A 16,063-nucleotide genomic window follows, 5' to 3' on the forward strand; every position below is an offset into this window, starting at 1 on the left:
AACTTAAGACAAACCTACATTCTTTTAAATAAAAATGAATCTTGCATCTGTTTAGTTGATCTGTTCAGGACAAGCACATTTATTGAAAGCGATTATCATATGTATTAAATTTGTTTTTCATATGCATAGCAGCTTGCATCTCATATTTAGATTATTATAGATTAAAGTAATCCCCTCCTCCATAGCTCATTATGTGACATAGTGCTATTTATTATTGAACGTATTTTCACATACAAGTTATCTTCAGACCAAAGAGCCAAAAATCCATTAGTGGTTATCAAATGCTATGAAGTCTGCAACCAAAAGTGATTATTAATGCAACAGCAGTCAGCCAATGCACAGTCTGGATAGGAAACGAGGATTTTTGACAGAACTTCTGAAGAAAAATTTATTTGGGGGCAGCAGTAGGAATAATGGCTATGGCATCTTCAACATGGAGAATCTTGTAATTGTCAAGAAACATTCAAAAGAATCTTATTCAAGAGACATTTAAGTCTACAGATTTGCCTCCTACACACCCAACAACAAAACACAGTGAGTGAACAATAAGTCATTAATGGCCTTGCAAAAATGGTATGTTTTTGAAAATATTATCTGATTCACTATCCCATATTTTAAACATATGTACTACTAGACAGGTTTACAGAAGTTTTCAAAAAGATACAAGCAGTATGATGATGAAAAATATTTTCTCAGGCAGAAAACATGTTCAATGTTCTCTAGTCCATCTTAGTTTGGATACTCTTGTCAATGACACTTAATTATCCAAGTACCTTGATAATCAATGATAATAATTAGTCTGACTCACCCAGTTAACCACTATTGCATCGAGACAGTATTCACTTATTGACATTCAGAGGGATAAAGGGAAAGACCACAGATTCACATCTAACAGAGATTAGGCAAAGACGACCAAAATAAGCAAATAGATTTGAAGTTTTGCACTTCATTTTTGTAATTATACATTTTAAGTAGTCAACATGCTAATTAGAAGACTTTTTTTTTTTCCTGGGATTAAAAAGAATAGCCCTCTCATTGAAATGTGAAGTCGCCTAATAATTGCAATGTAACTGCATAGCAATCACTACCAACTCACCAACTCCACCTCTACTTTGTTTTGAATTTCTTTTTATTACTATTCTTTATACATAAATATATTTATGCAGGGTTTTAGTAGAGGTGAACAGTTCAAAGAAAAAAAATGCCTATTTTATTTTGTTCAGGAGCCACAATCCAAACACCTTAATCAAGAAGTAAACTACAACAGTTCCAAATGTCCCCTTGACACCAGGAGGGGAGAAAGCATGATGGATTTTCAGCAGAGCCACACTGCTGCAGTGTCACTCCAAACCAGAATTCATTTTCTTTCCACCTCATTGCCAGCACATTATCCCTTGGTGTTCTCTTCTTCTCTACAGACCACACTGTCCTTTTCAGGCTCTCGTGTTTCATGATTCATCAGGCACAGATTTTATTGAGACTCCCTAATGCCTTTATCAAACTGGCTGTACTTTCCTGTAGTCTCCCAGATGTCAATTTACAATTATTTTATTGCACACACAAAAAAAGAGTAATGAAATAGAGAACATCTCTGAACATCTCCAGTAAATGGGCCACCAGCTGCTACACAGCTTACCAAAAAGAGTTAATGAAGGGGTCTACCACACACTAATAAAAGATACATGTACAAACAGCATCTCAAAGCCATTTAATGAAAAAAATAAGAAAATGTATGTTCCACTACCTTATAAGTAACCATAGATTATATGTATCCTAGAAAAAGTTTCAAAAAGCAGCAAATAAACAGGATTTGTTTCTTGTGTGTTGTAACAAAATACACACACATCTTGTGAGAGTAAAGACTTCATATCAACTACATTATTCAGTGAATAAATACCAAATATTTTCAAGAAATAGCAAATCAAAGAATTCCAGAACTTTGGACAACCATCCAAATTATCATTCCAAATACACAAAGATGGGTAAAAGAAAGAGGTATTAGGTAAGTACATTTATTCTCCAGTGATCTATGCCCTCCCCACCCTCCTCAAAAACCCTGTATGGGTGGCGAGGCAGAATCTTTTTACCAAATCACCGTGAATTAAACACCAAACTCCATCCCCATCCCCTACAATCATTTAAAATGGTTGAACCATTTTACTTGCAGTGCTTGCCCTTGTTCTGTGAAGCTCAGTACTGATATTTGGAGAGAGAAAATACACTAGTGTAAGTCACAACACTAACTTTCCAGATGACAACACCCCAGTGGCCTTTCCTGAGCTGAAAGAAAAAAACAATGCCTATTTATACAGAGTTTTATCTCAATACTCAGCAGCACCAAGCCTTAACAGGACATAGGAATTTAAGGGATTTGTGATGGCTGGTGGCAGATTTATGGGTGTACGTACTTACCTCATTCTTGCTGCCGGACACCAGGCCATCAGGGAAGCCTGAATCATGGCTTTGTGCCCTGCAGGACCCCCAACTCGAGATTCTTCACAAAAACCCACAACAGAGCCTTTAGCAACAGCTGGGATCGCAGACAACCATAGCTGCATTATCATACTAAGCTCCTTTTCCTAAGGAAAAGATCATAACTTCACCTTTCATCACTACTCCAGTTTTAATGCCAGTTGTGCTTGACACTTCTACCCCGCTATCACACAGGCAGCTATTTTAGCATCACACTGAGATAAACAGAAGGCAAACAGATTGACTGGAAGATAGATGGACCTTGTCTTCAGCATTAAAGAGAAGAAAAAGAGGTACTCTGTAGCAGAAGTCATCCCTGCGCTGGCGTTCTTAACCTCATGGTAAAATTGTTATTTCTGTCCCCCCGCCCCACGAGTTCAGAAATTTTCTGCAACATTATAAATGTTCCTGTTTGTGAAAGCTGGGCTGCGTACACTCCAAGTTTAGGAACTCAGCTGATACAATTTATTTGCGAGGCAGCAGCACGGCAGGGTGGAGGAGAGCTGAGAAAGCCTCAAACTCCTCCAGGCACTGACTGCTGGGTTATCACCAGTCATGCTCCTCGTTAGGTGCTGAAACTTAATTTCTCTTCCAGTCATTAACCCAGCATAGCTCTGACACTGTCGTTAATACAGGTGCCCTTAGAGCTTCATAAGACAAGAGGAAGAGAGAGCTAACGTGAAGGGAGAGGGAGTGCCTAGGCTGATGGGAAATAAAAGTCTTCATCCCAAACAAAGTCCATGCCATTGCCTTGCTCTTCATCATCATAGAATCATCACAGAATTGCTTGGGTTGGAAGGGACCTTAAAAACCATCTAGTTCCAACCCCCATGCCATAGGCAGGGATGCCGCCCACTAGATCAGGTTGCTCAGGGTCTCATCTATCTTATTACATGACTGTCACAGGGACAAGCATGGGGAAAAAAGTGAGCAAATTTTGATCTTGGTGTTTATTTCCACAGCTGCAAGTACAGAATTATTTCAAAAGATTTGAACTCTAAGAAATGTGAATTATATTAGCAACTAAGGCACCATTCTTAGGAATATTTAAGTATTAATTCGCCCTTGATTTCAGTTGAATGAACTGTGTATTTCTGAAGATTTGGGTTTTTCAGTTTTCAGAATACCATGGTACAATGGTAGATTTTTTAATTTTATCCTTGAGTATCATACCAGATTCTGACATCTTTCCAACATACTTATTAAAAGCATATTTAAAAAAAAAAAACCTAAGTGTCTGACAAAAAAAACCCATGGTGTCCCTAAAACAGTGTAGAGGAACCATTGAAACCAAATCTTTGTATTTAATTAATCAGTCTGATTTTTACTCCAAATATACATATATTTCCATTTACCTCAGATGTTATTTGTGAAGAGCTCACACTCTTGGAAAGCACAGACATTCTGTCTATACATAATAAAGCAGCAGTACGCAGAGGTAACACTTGGCATTACTCCTCAGAAGTCTGAATTTAGTTATAACAAGCACTGTTGCTTACTGAAAAGCTTAGGCACAGATTTGTAGAGTTATTTGACAAAAATTTGATAGCTTTTGTAAGAGCACTGCCTTGCAAATGCAGATGTAGCTGGAGACATCTGTTAGCTAAACAATGCTGAGGTGCATCTCCCTCTGTAATTCCGTCCTAGTAGGCAATGATCTGGAAAACCCCAAAGCGGAACACATTAAGTTCAAGAAGCCATTTCAGGGATCCTGACTCTTCCCCCTTATCATCTGTAGCACATGTTTACCATTTATGGCTCATCACCAGCACATGCAACCACTCATATTCCAAATGCTCGAGAAGCTCAATGGTTTAGGAAGAAAGTCCATTAATATTCTGAACTGTTTGGAGCCATCCAAACTTGGAAGGGCTCATGACTTTGTACTGCCATGCTCGGAAGCCTTTGACACACGTCGCTAGCTTAAGTCTTTCCTAACAAGTACAGCTTGCATACATAAAGCAATATTGATTCAGCTGTGCATAACTGTTTATAAAGCCTTTCAGAGACATGGCATCTTCAAGCTTTACTGCAGACATTAGAGCATGGCTTCCTAGGAGAGGTTTAGTGGCTGTCAGTGAGGCTTGACTTAATGATGCACACTGCGCCAACCACTGTATTTAATTAACTTTCTTGGTTGGCCTCACAGAGCTGTTTTCTACAATCTGATCTTGTCTGCATGAACCCTGCTATGATTGTGTGCTGGAAGGAGACTTGCAGCCGCAACATTTTCATAAATAAAACTACCTCAATTTATAAAGGCTGTGCTGATAAGAAGCAGAGATATTGTGGTATCCACGCACAGATAAAACACAGCACAAAGCTTCTTTCTGAGGCAAAATATCTGGAGAGCAAGCCTAAAGGAGAAAATGCCATCCTTCTAAATGAACAGTTCCAAAAGTTTAATAAAGGGAAGATCCAGGACAATAAGGAATGGCTGTTTTGAAATGAACGCCTTTATCTACACCACATGGCATCTTTCCCAGTGGCACTACCAGAAATCAATAGTGTGGTTTCATAAGAAAGGATAAGCACTAGTCTTCACTGTGCTGCTTTCAGCAGCCTGTTTGTTTAAGACTTCCAGCTAGGAAGCTATTTAAGCTGACACTTTACATGAACTGCTTTACTTGTCACTTAAAATGCAAAATGGAACATGACTATGACATATTTCTGCTTCACCGACTGCACTAGGGTTAATATATACATTTAATATATATAAGAACAAGGAGTGTTCAAGGATAAATGAGGGAGTTCTGTTTCAAGAGACCATCTAAAAATTCTTTCCTGATATTTCTTTTTCTTTCCATACAAGCACATTCTAGGTATAATGGTTAAAAAAAATGCCACATGCAACACATGGGTTAGCTCATTTACTTAAACTTTTAACACAGGCAGTGAGATGTGTGTGAATGCGAGTGCCATAATGCTCCTTAACCACAGCTGTCGCTACACCTGCCCTCACTTTCTCTCTTGTTCTTTCCCCTTCTATAGATCTTGTTTAATTAAGACATTTTGTTACTTGCTGTCATTGGCATCTGTAGCAGCTTATCAGCACTTACTGGGGAGCAAGCGTTTCCAAACTTACAGACGCTAGATTATTTTCTATTAGTGTCTGCAGCTCATTAGCATATCCACCTTTCATATCAAGTTTTTTAGGCTCACATTTTCAACCTTCAAGCATTTCGTACAGGTGAAAATATCAGTGCCTCCCATTGTAAATGAGAAGTAATGATTTACTAGAAATAAAATAAATGACACCTAAGCCATTTCACCCCTAGAAGCTCTAGCTTGGCAAAAAAAAAAATTCAGGAAAACTAACTCAGTCTTTTTGCTTGGCTTATCATCATGCCATTAAAATAAACATGAAACAATATGTTCCTTTTTAACCACTTGATGAGTCAGTGCAGCTCAGGAAACTGATAAAAGGTTTATGGAAATAAATTAATATTGCATGAACACTGCTGGAGCTATTAAACAAACATAAGTGAGAACCCATCACTGAAGCCAAGAGACCTTTATATGATAAGGGAAAATTGCAGAAAAGTCAACAATCATTATTACAGCAGGTTCTTTGCCCTACAAAAATGGCATATGACCTAAACAGATGTAGTGATGCAACTGATACAGTTGTTGTTTATACCAGATCTTACAACTGGATTACATTGCTTTTGACAGTCAAATAAGCTTCTTTTAACATCCCCTTTTTTATTCATACAAATCTCACTTATTAAAACCTTTCCAAATTTAAAAAAAATAAATCACTTTTTTGAAATTGTATAACAGCATGGAACAGCTCAGTTACTGATGTTTTGGTTATTCTTTTACAAGCCTGACACATGACTAGTACTTGAGGTCTCCAGTTGATAACATTGTATGAGATAACAACAGAGTGTGACTGATGTTTTCAGTAAGGAAACCCAGTTTCATTTTTGAAATCGCACTCAGTTCAGCTACCTCTGCCGGAGGCCAAGAGAAAGATCAAAACTACCAGCCTTCCTGCAGGAGTCAGACTCAGACCTGCAGATCACAGATCCTTTAAAGATGTTACCTAAAAGTAGGTCCTGTTTCTTACCCACATTCGCACTGTACTTCAGAAATATACCCTTGTGCAACCACGAAGGAGACAAACCTTTCTGTGACCTTGCAATACACAAAGCAAGCTCTGCTCCCAAGCATAGAGACCTCCACAATCTTAAGCTTCTGAGCTTTCAAGTCAGCAAAGCATTCTCATTTCAATATATCAGGATTTCTGATGAACTTTAGGATTGCACTTGAACCGGGAGGAGTTTGGGCAGGAAAAATTGGAAGGAATATCCACAAGCAAACATGTTTTATCTTACACATAAAAAGTTCTGAAAGTATTTTAGTTCTCCAAAGTATGATCTTCCAAATACTCTGTTAATTTTCTCAACAATGATATATTTTTATTTGCATCAAGGACAGCATTTAAAATCTACTCTGGACACCACACATCCAGTTGGGGAAGGAGAAGGGAAGAACGAACCAAACATTTTGCTGTAACCTTAAACACAGTGACAGAATCCCAGAACATTTTCCTTTTTTTAATTAAGCTCAGACATTACAACATATCATTGATTGATTGTCTTATTCATTAGTGACCTCTCTTTAAGTTACAGTTACACCAAACTAATAGTGGATCTATAGAAGATGTCCACTCTGAATTCAGAGACAATTTCCACAATCAAAGTTTGTACTCTAATGAAAAATCACGCTGAGTTTTTAGAAACCATATTTATAACTAAGAAAACAGGTTTAGAGCAAGAAACTAAGTGACCTTCATAGGAACATCTTTATTGAAGATTTCCGCTGTCAAAAAAAATATATATGTATTTTTACTATCATCATCTCTTGCATAAATCCTCCATCACATACTGCCTGACAGATATAGCTGTTGCCTATAATAAGACCCTAAGAGCCATACTTGCATTGGGAAGACCTCAACTAGGTGCTCGAGATCATTGCTATCAGCAAAACACAACGCTGCAGAGAACTGCCACTACCCTTTCTGTGTCAAGCACAGAAATCCTCTGAGTTTCAGCATGGTATAGAAACAACCTGAAATTATAATTTTGCACAAGAATTATCTTTGAAGATGTTAATAAATCTACTGTTTCTAACTGTCTAATGATTTTATGGTTGAGGAGTTGGGAGAAAATATTTCTGTCCTTCATTCCCTCCTTTGTGTGTATTTAACTGACGATGAACAATACTAGGAGTTTAACATCAAATTCATCTTAGATATTCATTAAATTAGGATTTTAATAAATTTCATTTATAAGTAGACACATTATTGGCTCCTGTGTTTGATGGAAATAAATACATCTGCTTAATGTCAGACACTCACCAACAGAAATTTTATATTTAATAATTTTTAAAAATCCATAATTACAGATCTACATACTTTATGACAGTAATTGCTTCAAAAGATCTCTTTAAACATGTTTTTTCATCAAGACTTAAACGATTTCATATAGCACATTAATGATTTTAGAGTATTGTCAAAAGAGTCATTCCTAATCTTCCATTAGACTCATTCACACGTTTGTGTTGGCTTTTTGTTTTTTACTTACTGAAAGGAAATTGAAAGAGAGCAGAAGAAATCTGCTTCTGCAAATCTAGTTCAAGTGAAATCACAGAAAAAGGAAGCAGTATAATCAAGAACAATGGTAGTCTTTCTTTGAGACCTTCTTTCTTATTATAATAAATAATAACCTTTTGAATAAAAGGAGACTGGTAATTACTCAACATCAGCCTCTAAAAAGATGAACAACCTGAAGTTATTTTCATCCTGTATGAAGACAAATTAAACGTTAGCATATTTCAGTGTGTTTAATTTAATTACTATCTATTTCTCATGAAAGGAGATGTTGTTCAAGGTTGATTTTTTTTTTTTTTTTTTAAGTCTATTAAATTTTCCCTACCTGCTGACCAGAACAGTCATGTCCTGTTGTTGATGTCCCCCCTACACCCCATTCATATATAGATTTGGCTTATTAAATTGACCACACAGCAATTACACTGCAGAGGACAGAGTAGTCAGCAAACAAAACATTCAAGACTTACCATTTACACAGATTTCATAAGATTTGCAAAGGTCATCTTCAAACAGGCAACCTAAAAACACAATAGAAAGGTAAAAATTAATACAGGTTTCAAACTGTGGATAATTAGCACAGACTGAAGTCCCCTCAGGCTATTAAATGCTCAGCAAGTGTCAGGCATTTGGTTGCCCTTAGGAGTCTAAATTGGGCAGTACAGAAAGTTAAGAACACAGGAACAAAGCTGGTTAGACAGTACATCTTTCTAACTGGTTACATCCAGAATAACCTTTGCTGTTTTTCTTCCCATTATTCCTCTGCTGAGGATTAGGTTTTCTCAGTGCTCCTCTTATTTAGTAATTTGAGGAACTTTACATTCCCCAACTTTGAACACAACACACACAACAGCAGAGTAATGCTGCTACACACTGCCAGAAATCAGGAGTTTCCTCAAGCTATTTACACTGCAATGAGACAAGACTAGGAAATAGATATAAAATGCTTGAAATAGGTTAAAAAGCTGCAGGCTTTGATTTAGTAACTGCAACCATACACTATGTCTAGATCCTCAAGAGCACTTACTCTTTGGAGAAAGGCTTAAAAATGAAGCCATCCATAACAAGACCATGATAACTTCACAGACAGCTGACAAACCCGTGCAGTTCCTGGCATTGTCTCCCCCCATATTTGAAGCAGGAAATTTGTCTCCAAACTGCCTCCTTTGCAGCTCCCTGCTATGCCAGCCCGTCCCTCACCCTAGAAACTGCATCCCTGTTGGCAAACCCAGCTCATCCACTTGGACACATCTTCATGGATGACAGCCACAGTCCACCTGTGGCTGATAGCACCAAGCCAGGTAATGAGACATTTGTTATTACCCCCTCTGTCTGCAGCTGAAATGAGCTCCTGCTGGTATTCCTGAGAGCAGTAAGGCAGGTAGGATGCTGTCTGCTCTGGTCACTCCACATGGGGACAGGGACAAGGACCGAGAGCAGAAGCAAAGTGAAGTATCACACTACTGGCAAGGGCATCCACTCTATTAATCCAACCACTAGTTTCTTTACTTTGTCTTCTCACAAAGATAAACAACTAGGACTGGATAAACTCCAAGGAATGAGGCTTTATTTTGAATACAGACACTGCCCTAGAGAACACATTTCTACAATTAAGCCTTTTAACATCTCTGGGAAGTACCTTAAGTTTATAAATAACACAGTTATAGAAATCAAATGGTCTTGAGCAGTTCCACACTGCTTCACCACACCTAAACACCAGAGCACATCCTCTCTTCCCAGAAGCAGAGTACAACGATCTCTATTCAGAGTCAAACTGATTAAGTAGGTTGATTTAACCAAGAAAAAACAAAAGGCTCAAGACTCTGTCTATGAAGTACACAAGTCTTAACCCTGCTAAAAGAAAAGTTCAGGAGGAGGAGTGACTTATGTATGCCTGCACAGCCTTTCAGCAGGTAACTGTATTAGCACATCATTAAGCCTGAACTAATAAATTATGTCTCTCAGCAGGATTTATTAGCACAGCGCTAGGTCTGAGCTAAGCATCTACACAAATTCAAGTCACGCTGGTGCACTGGCAGAACCACTTATATCTACACCCACACCTACCCACAAAGACCACAAACGCAACCTAACAAAGATGACAGCCTGCAACATGCACGTTGATAAAAGCGTTCTCTTGTCCTTTTACCCATGCACCGATAAACTGTGAGTATTCCTTGGGCAGCTTGTGAAAGGTGGAGAAAGCTTCAGATTCAGAAAGGATTCTGCAAGCAGAGCACAGCAGAACGGCATGTGTCTAAACAGTCCACAAATTCCAGTTTGTGACATTTTGGAGACATGTATAGTTTTGTTCCAGACAAGTCTACTGTAGCAGCTGCTTGACCTGAAACAGCATCTAAAAACTCCCTGAAGATATTGCAGCCTTGGTGCCAACCTAGCAGAGCAGAAGGATGCCTTGACTGGGTATTGACTCATAAAGAACCTAAGAGAAGAACATTGGCAGGCAGCGGCCAAAACACATCAGCACAGGCTACACAGCACAGAAGGAGCGCTAATTAAAAGCACAGTAATGATCACTTCAAAAATTAAAATCTTGAAAAAAAAACTTTATGTACTAATACAGAGTAGATAAACAATAGGTGTACTTCAAGATTTCTGTTTTCAGAGATCTGAGGTTGCCATTTCTTCTAAAAGAGAAGTTCTTATGGTTAGGAAAAAATCCCCAGCAAAACCTGTCTGCCTTGATTTTCTGACTAGATCTCAAAGAGGTTAAAACCAGAAGCCTGAGATGGCCTTTTCCTCCAAAGCACTACAGGAGGTGCCCTGTGCCCAAGGAAGAACAGGAGTCTTGTGGTTGATTTCTCACTCCACCATGGCTGGGCTGTAGATCCTAAGGGTGTCAGATGAGCTTCAACCAGAAGTGTTTCCAGTGGAGTCAAGGTAAAAGCAGTGACTGGTTCATGCAAGCCCCTTCTGATTTCAAAACACCTGGAAGCTGCTAATGAGGGCCACAGCCACCTGCTGCCCAAAGCCACCTGCTAGAGACAGGCTGTCCCACAGTATACTTAAAATCTGGATTTTTCTGCTTTTCAGATTAAAGAGGAACACCATGATTACATTCAGATACAAAGACATAAAGAGCCAGGCTACATGACTACAGAACTCTGACTCAAATGCACTCTGCTTTTGCTACATACGCTTTGCATTATCACCTAATACATTTCCATGAAAAGCACAAAAGAAAACTGATTTTGCCATGTTTTAGTTCCTCTTTTGATAGCAGTTGCTTATCAGATGCTGACTGCAACTAGGCATTTGATGCCATTAGCCTTGAAAATTTATGCCTTGGAGAGCAAATTAATAAAGTCAACGCATAGAAAACTATATCCATCTACAATTACCCTAAAATAGACTACAAGGACCTCTAAACTCCTTGGAAAATATTGTATTTCAAGTTATTACTAGTGTTAATTATTATGTATATTTCACCCAGTCAATGTGCTAATTTAACTACTAATTTATCTTTTGTTGTTATTGCTGTGACATTAAGAAGCATCGTATTTCATTTAAAATATCATCTACCAACTAATAGTAATGATGGCAATAAGTCACCACTGAAGAGTGAAGAGGCATTTTTTCCAGTCGGCACTTAAATCAGTTCATGCCTCATGGAATCAAAATTAAATTTCATTTTCTATAAAACAAATCCTCTACGAGTGATCTTCTCCCAAAATACATAAACCTGATGCAATACCCCTCAACACCCTCCTGTCCCCCCCAAAAAAAACCCACCTCACACATTTACTTCATACAGCAACCCTTAAATAAATTCTTCATATAGCTTCAACCAGTTGAAGGTACACAAAGGCACTCCTTTGATTATATGCCTAAATATGCCAAATTAAGTTTTCCAAGAACTCAGTGCAGACAGCAGTAGATTCAGATGTGTCATTTATGCAGTAAAATGTGAATACATGAACCTGGCATTGCAGCACCAAGACTATTTTACAAGCTTAATTCTGCTAGCCCCATGTGTCTTTTCAAGAAAAGATCTTTCTAGCATTAGTTAGCACACACCAAAATCCAGGGATAGTCAAGATTTTGTCACCTAATGAACTGATTTTAGCATTGTGTTTATTATTGCTTTGCTTAATCTAGAACACAGGTTTGTTACTTGATCTGCATTAACAATTTACCTTTTCACTAACACTTATATGGCCCTAGTAATAAATCCCACGTCTCAGTGGTAACAAAGGTGGCTGGAACAATGCTATAGTGGCACATAGGTGCACCAGCACCCACAAAAACAAGTTCAATTGTAAGCTTCATCATCAACTCACCATGTAACCAAGGCACACAAGCCTACATTGCACAACTTATAACACAGGGAGAGCTTTTCCCTTACACATACAGAAGTTGTTTAAACTCCAGGTAAGCAGGACCTTACCCCATATACTTGGGTAAATATATGCTTTACACATTCTTAAGCATAAAGGTTTGCAAAGGTTTGTCATGCATCCACTAATTTCTAGCGACATAACTCAGGTGCTTACTATTAGACTGCTTCATGTAGCAGGACCATTTGTGTTAGACCCACTTACACATACACCTTTTCTCATTTTTTTTTTTAAAGCTTTGTGACTGCCTAAATAAGGGTGGGTAGCTATGCTATATATTACATTACACTTACATGGAATAGTCTTTGTTAACTAGACAAGAAAGTACATTTCATAGGGCTTATCAAAGTCTTCCACCTTCTCTAATAGTTTTTCAGACAATCAATAGTACAATATAATTGAAAAAAAAAAAAAGCATTGTTGCAAACCCAAAATATTAGAGCATAGGATCTAAAAGTTTAAATTTCTTTGTAAAGATACTCTTATCATGAGACACTATCAAAACTATTCCCCTCCTCTTTTTATCAGGTTTACAGCAGTTCTGCTTTCCTCAATTCAAAGACAAGTTAGGCTTGTTTAAGAGTTTAAACCATTAGACCATATTGTTTTTTTTGGATTTACAGGAGACACCTCTGAAGATTGTAATAGTCAGGCATGAGCTGAAGTCATCTGAGCTTACTCTAGAAAAAAAGCTGTATTAATTTACTTATTGAGAAAACTATTTTATTGAATCCACTGATCAAATAATTGTATTGCGTTCATTTTTCTATCCTTTCCCATTAACCACAGCCTATGATGATTTTACATTAAACACATCTCATATGAAAATGCTCAAAGTTTGTAAGCAGCTTTACCAGCTACAGCAAAAAAGAGGCCTTGGGCTCTCTTTATCAGAAGATATCTTACACCATCAAAATAAGAAAACAAACAATATACAATAAAAGCTAAATTTCTACCATACTTGTCAATCACAATTTAGGAAAATAAAAACCTCCAAAATCCTTACCGTTGTTAGGACTCTCCTGTCTCTTCCTTTCGTGATCTTCATTCAATGGCTACATAACCACCTAATGTCTCCTAACATTTGTAGACCATAATGATCTAATATCATCACAAGATTTTAGTCAATAGAGGTTTCTTTAATAAAAAATATCTTTCTAATCTTTTTAATAATTTCAAATGAAAGTTCACTCCTCATTTATCTGCTTCTTTCAGGTTTACTTGCTTTCTGGTAAGGAGACCTTGAAGAGTAAATTCTGCAAAGCACTGGTAATGGAAACCAAAAAGGAAACACCTGGCTGTATCAACTCTGGGCATGTCTGATGGGGGGGGGGGGGTGTCTCCCTGGTTCATTAGCACCACCTGTGAACAGCTGTAAATAGAGCTCGTGTTTATTTTCATATAGCAGCATTAAGAAATAAGGCCTAAGAATTATATTTTACAAGTATTGCGCTTATATAACTTTGAACCAACAAAAAACAAGCTAATGTATAACAACAATGAGCAACAAATTGATTGGAAGGAAGTATCAAGTATGACTTTCTAGAGAAAATTGAACAGAAAACTTGACTGACAGAGAGAGACATGCTCTTCTCGCTGGTAGAAGTGAGAGAAATGTTGTCCAGCCTGCTGAAGCTGTGATTTATCCAATACATCCTCATTTGTCTTCTACACACGTATGCTTAACAACTCTAGAATTACACAAAATTGCAAGCATAGCAGGGAAGAATATACTTTAAGCTGATCACAGGTTCCTCTTGTTTTCCTTATTCTACTGTATACGGTAACTCTGTGTGGTTACATAGGCACTATAGGTATAATGTATTATTCGTTACTCAAAAATTGCATGTGGAAAATTAGCTACTGCTCATTTTGTTCAGCTTTATTTTGGCATTCACTCTGATAATAAATGTAGATGTTCCCAATTTCTTCAACTTTCCTTTTTATCCCATTTTTCTTTGCCTATTTTTCCTGTCCCTCTTTTAACTCTTCCACTCTCTTTTCTAGAAGTATATTTTCTACCTCCTACTTGTTCTCTTCTACTCTCCAAGAAAACCTTTGTTCAACTCTTTCTGTCCCTCCCAAGCACTGGCACACAGTACTCAGGCATTATCCTTCCTACCCTTTCCCCTCTCTTCACTCACCCTACAAACAGCACACCTGTCACCTCTTCATCAGTTTCAATTGCTGGGAACGACTGGATCTTCACTCAGGTGCCCTCCACTTCCCTTCTTCCAGCATACTCAAGCATTCCTCATCTGTCACCCTGATGGTGAATGTGCTGAGTAGGAGAATGGCCAAGAAACAGATGAGAGGGGCAGAACTTGCTCCATCCTGCTCCCTCTGCTCAGTGCTCCTCAGGAGCAGAATATGTTTTGATGCATTCTCCTTTATTTTTCATGTGTTGTCAGGATATCCAGAACAGTCCTCATTGAAACAGACATTTCATGAAGATGTCAGAACCTCTGACATTTTATCAACAACTGCTTAAAAGAGCAGTTTACCTTTTGGTCAAAATAATATTAAAGGAGCACAGAATACTAAATGAACTTTTCTCCCAGGAGAGAAAATGAGAAAAATATGTGACAGCATGGTAAGTACTGAGTTTTGATCTTCTGCCCTTACTCCATCTTTGATGTTTTTTGAATGTAACAGGTGCCTGATGTTTTTCGTAATACTGTAAACTCTAGAGGGTAGAGATGTTTTTATTATTTTTAATCATGTGTATGTGTACAAAGCCTAGTACAACAAAGCACTGATCACTGGTGAAAGAATCCAGGCCTTCCTGCAATCCAAATTAACAATTAGAAAGATGACACATGAAATCCCTGCAGTGGTTAACTGGAAGATAGTGTAGTCTCTTATATGAAAAGTTTCCAAAGTAAGAAAAGATTTCCCATAAGTGTTAACATATGGCGTTAACACTTCCCTAACTCTGAATTATTGCTTCTTTCAATCATTTTTCATGTACACTGTATATTGAAATATGATCCTAGCCAGAATAATTCACCACGGAATAAAGAGTTCTCATTCAAAAAGGGAAAATGTCAGTACTAAGCTTATAGCTAAGACTTGCCCCTGAAGCCTCAATCACAGGTCATATTAGTGCTTCATTGCCTCCTTTATATCACCTGCTATTCAGCGTGTGCGGATTGATGCACTATGTAAGCAAAATAGTACAAAAATGCTGTGATATATGATGCTATTTCTCACCGTGCAATGGGACTATTGTGTCTTTTCTGTGTTTAGAAGGGAAAAAAAATTACATCTTTTCTTTTGCAGGTAATTAGTCCTGAGCCTGTCCACCACTAAAGAAGGGAATTGCTTCGTGCTGAAAATACTATTAACTTATCTGATCACTAATGCCGTGATTGCAATGATGTAGTGCTTTTCTGCTGGAAAGCACCGAGGAAAGGTCACTGTTAAGAATAATTGAAGATGTGATCAGTAATAACACTTCATGAAGGGAGGAGACAGGGAAAGGCCATCACTAGAAAAGCTCTGGAATAGCATTTGCATTTTGCCCAGGGCTCAGAAGGACATGGCATGTCATGGGCTGATACAGGCAATGTATGATTTAGTGTCATGTTTTTCACAGTAAATATTAAAAGAACTTGCA

General features: G+C 37.8%; 1 protein-coding gene across 3 annotated transcripts in view; it reads right to left on the reverse strand.

Annotated features, from left to right (window-relative positions):
- PTPRN2 (protein tyrosine phosphatase receptor type N2) overlaps nucleotides 1-16,063 on the reverse strand; it is a 645,529-nt gene that overhangs the window by 572,706 nt on the left and 56,760 nt on the right. For 2 of the 3 annotated variants that reach the window (XM_080579571.1, XM_080579572.1), the window contains exon 2: nucleotides 8,557-8,607. In XM_080579571.1, coding sequence (XP_080435697.1) covers nucleotides 8,557-8,607 — 51 coding nt within the window. Of the gene's footprint in view, nucleotides 1-8,556; nucleotides 8,608-13,450; nucleotides 13,655-16,063 lie in introns of those variants that run through there. The other variant, XM_080579573.1, reaches the window with a different exon arrangement.

Source organism: Anser brachyrhynchus (genome assembly GCF_964034855.1).
Source record: "Anser brachyrhynchus genome assembly, chromosome: 2".
In the NCBI taxonomy this organism is placed as follows: Eukaryota; Metazoa; Chordata; class Aves; order Anseriformes; family Anatidae; genus Anser; species Anser brachyrhynchus.